This window comes from Rhinolophus sinicus, chromosome 17 (assembly GCF_057876585.1).
Source record: "Rhinolophus sinicus isolate RSI-liver-muscle chromosome 17, RSI-T2T, whole genome shotgun sequence".
Taxonomy (NCBI): Eukaryota; Metazoa; Chordata; class Mammalia; order Chiroptera; family Rhinolophidae; genus Rhinolophus; species Rhinolophus sinicus.
Window position 1 is genome coordinate 107641972 of NC_142517.1, and position 3857 is coordinate 107645828.

Below are 3857 nucleotides of genomic sequence, written 5' to 3' on the forward strand. Positions count from 1 at the left end.
CTTCAGCACTTACCCTACATAGATGGGCCTGAAGAGATCTCACAATATATTATAATAGTCATTATAATAGTGAACTTGTACCCTGTTCAATGTAATATATTAACTACACTGTCTCTTGTTACTATTCAGGCTCCATAACTTCTTATTGTAATGTGACATCCTGCAGAATGTCCCCATACAAATGGGCTCAGGACAGCAACAACACAATTACCGCTGCAGGAAAATTACAATGGTTTCTTTCCTGGAAAACACCAAATCTCAAAATCCAACACACTAGCTCATAATTCATTTTCATATCTAAAAGAAGCTCTTGGCTAAAGCTGTATACTAACTGCCCCCATGGGCATCACAAATAAATCAGTATAAATTCACATTCTCTTTTGCACTAATTTGGATGGTAAGCAAAGAGCAGAAAAGCCTGTGAGTGCCCTTAGATTTTCAGATCAAACTTCCCTGTTCATATGTCTCCATATACTGTCAGAAGTAGGAAAACACTCCAGACACATACACTTCTGTCACTTTTCTAACCAAAGAAGTTGCAACCATTGCCAACAATACATTCACACTAATTGTTGAGGTTTGTGTTCAAATCATAAGAAGTATTTTTTATTTACATACTTTTCTTTTTTAAAAAATATTTTTTCTGAACTAACCTCAGGACCAAAACATCATTCTCTGCTAAGACAAGGTTCCCCAGTCTTAACTCAGTAATCAAAACCGAATGCCTTCAGATTCTCAAGGGGTTGCCTCTTCCTTTCTGTGTTCCAAGCGGAACAGGAAAGCAGTGTGTGCTTTCTCCTCCACTGCCTGGACTGCTTCTGCCTTTAGAATTTGAATATTTGTTCCCATTCCTGGGCACCTGACAGGCTGTGACTTACATGTGAGGATACAACTCCCAGGTTCTTATCAGGGAGTCAGAAGCTGCTCCCACCCATCTTAGCTGTTCTCTAGGAAACAGACTGGAAAAGGGGGTTGTGGAGGGGAAGCAGATTCTGTCTGAAGCTACACAGATTAACACAGGTAAATCCAAAGTAATGGAGGCAAATATAAAAGAATATTATTTATTATCTTCTTTATTAATACTCACATAGAACCTTTGCTTTTTACAGAAAAGTCTACTTTAGAAGGATGCCTCCTTGGTTTATCATGCCCAATGGGGCTTTTTGCTCTGGGACCACTTCCCCTTTCTCTATTCCAACCCCCACATCCAAAGTACTCTTTTACATGTTCACAGATACCACAAAAAATTTGTAAACAAGATTTGAGTTACTGGATCTTGATTTAATCAACATCCCTGTGGAGGACAGGTAGTGGAGAGGGTCAGACATGGGAGAAAAGGGAGGAGAGAAAAGGCAGGGGAGGGGGCAGGAGGCTCGCTGGTCAGAACTTTCAAGTCTCGCTGTTTCTGAGATGTGTGTGTATTGTGACTGTCCCTTGGAATGCAATGACTCAGAACACTGACAGCAAGTGCCTGTGTGGTTCCTTATATTATACCGGTATATCTATAACAGAATTAGGTGGGCTTCCTCAGTTTGGGTCTGGGCTGTTTTTGTTTGAACACACCACAATCCTCTTATGGGTGTTTCCCACACAGAGTCAAGTCTCCCGGAGAGCCCTCTCAGAGCCGCGGCTTGCGGAGCAGGGTCTTGCTGAGATCTTTGACCTCCTCCGGGCTATTGACGCGCTCGTAGCCCAGCACGGCCATGGGCTGGTAGCAAAACTCCTCCACCTGTTTGATCTGCTGGAAGGTGAGGGCGGTCCGCCAGGCATTGGCGGCCTGCGTGGCGTTGCGTGCGGACACCACGAAAGGCTTAGAGGAGGAGCCCGAACCACTGGTCATGTTCAGGGCAAACTGCTCCATTTCGGGGCTCACCAGCAGTCCCACAAAGTCGTACACCCTCCGTAGGGTCTTCACCGGGTCTCCTACCAGGTCCTCGTACCGCACCACCAGGTAGTGACCTTGCAGCCAATCGGGGGGCTGCAGGGCCGTCTGCAGTGTCTTCGCCATGCTGTTGCAGATGACCTCCATAGCGCCAAGCGCGTGGTAGTCTGCCGGACCACCTACACCCTCCTTCTTGGCGCCAAGCTTGTGGCCAGCGGCCTCCAGAAAGGGCATGCGATGGGCTCGTGGGTCGCGGCTACGCACGACCTGGAGGCTCTCACGGATGAGACCATGGCGCGAGCGGATGCGTGAGCTGGCCACGGCTCGGGGATCTCGCACCAAGTGGATGACCTTGAGGTCCAAGGCAGGGTCGCGCAGCAGCGGCGCCAGCACAGCCACGTCGAAGACACGCACACCCTTGATGACCAGCGTGCGGTACTTGCGGCACTCCTCCTCGAAGCGCGCCAGGCGCTGAGGTGGGCACTTCTTACACACGCGATCGTCCACCAACCCCACGACCTCTTTGCGATAGGCAGGGCAGAGCGGCGACGAGCACACCACCTTGTTGGTGGCCGCACCGAAAATGCCCAGCGTGGTGAGGTTGCGCCCCCCGCTGCCAGCGGGGCTGTACAGCTGGAAGACCGAGAGATCGCAGCGATAGAGAGCGCTCAGCATGTCCCTCGCGGCCCCTTGCAGGGAAACGGCATCCCCTGGATACAGTTTTTGCCACACGTGCCACACTGGCTCGTAGAGGAAGAACACCTCGGGGTTCTGGTTGAAGAGCTCGCCGAAGAAGGATGAGCCTGAGCGCCAGGTGGTGAACACGTACACCAACTGCCGCTTGTCTTCGCTGGCCCCGCTGCCCCCGCTGCCTCGGGTGCTATTGCGGGAAGGGGCGGCAGCCCCCGCGGCAGCGGCGGGCGCTGCCCCGACGGCTGCTGCGGGAGGACGGTACGGAGTGCGGGGGTCCAAGCGGGTGTGCGCACGGCGCGACACCGCTGGAGGGGGCCCCGGGCGCCCCCAGCTGCCGCCAGCCGCCCCCGCCGCGACACCAAGCGGCCCGTCGGGGCTACACTGCTGCAGCGGCTCCTTGTGCCACTTGTAGTCCAGGAGGTTGAGCATCGTCAGCACGAGCAGCAGCGCGTAGCCTGCGCACAGCACCAGCGCCTTCCTGCGGAACACCTTCATTCCGAGCGGAGACGCAGGCCAGCGGCGGCCCGGGCGCCGGGGCCACGGCGGGAGCAGGGCGCGGGCCGCGGCTGCAGGCGCGGCCGGGAGCAACCGGGGGGGCGCGCCCGGGGGCAGGGCTCGCAGCGGGCTGCGGCTCATCACAGGCACAGCCCTGGCCGGCGGCGCGGCGGAGGCGGCCCTGCAGCCCGGGAGTGGGACGCAGCGGGCCGGCTTCGGGCGCGGGGACTGGGTCCGCGGCTCCGAGGCGGGCGTGGCAGCAGCGGCGGCTGGTCCCCGGCGCCCAGGGCTGGCACTCCCATGGCAGCGGCTCGGAGAAGGACCTGCGAGGGTAAGCGGAGTAAGCCGATGCGCCCCATTCCGGCTCCCAGCCGCCTCCTCCGCCTAAGAAACGCCCACCCTCGGGTCTGCCTGGCTCCCCAGCTCACCTGGAGCCGCCGGCGCGACCCGGGCCAGTCCCGGATCGCGGCCCAGCGGTCTGTCCTGCTGTTACTCCTTCCCCGATTCCTCGCGCGCTGTCTTCTGCTGGGGGTCCCCGTGCTTCCGAGGGGGCCACGGGACTCGGCAGCCCAAGCCCTGAGCAGAGTTTCCGGGCAGCGGGCGTCCTGCGGCTCGGGAAGGGAAACTTTCACAGGGCCCGGAGCTCTGCTCCACGCTCTGCTGAACCCAGTGCGCCCGGCTCTGGCAGCGTCTCCTCCGCTTTCTCGGGATCGCAGCTTCCTTCCTCGCTCCTAGGGGCGAAGCCCGCTGGGGGGAGGGGAGAAGGGGGCTTATACGGGACCCAGCT

The 3857-nt window shown here is 57.1% G+C and overlaps 1 protein-coding gene across 1 annotated transcript; it reads right to left on the reverse strand.

Moving 5' to 3' along the window:
• Nucleotides 1-1047: 1047 nt before the first annotated feature.
• CHST2 (carbohydrate sulfotransferase 2) lies at nucleotides 1048-3637 on the reverse strand. The gene is made up of 2 exons (XM_019753595.3): nucleotides 3499-3637; nucleotides 1048-3393 (listed from the first exon to the last, which is right to left on the reverse strand). The coding sequence occupies exon 2, from the start codon at nucleotides 3209-3211 to the stop codon at nucleotides 1619-1621; it is 1593 nt and encodes a 530-aa protein (XP_019609154.2). The 5' UTR covers nucleotides 3212-3393; nucleotides 3499-3637; the 3' UTR covers nucleotides 1048-1618.
• Nucleotides 3638-3857: the final 220 nt, after the last annotated feature.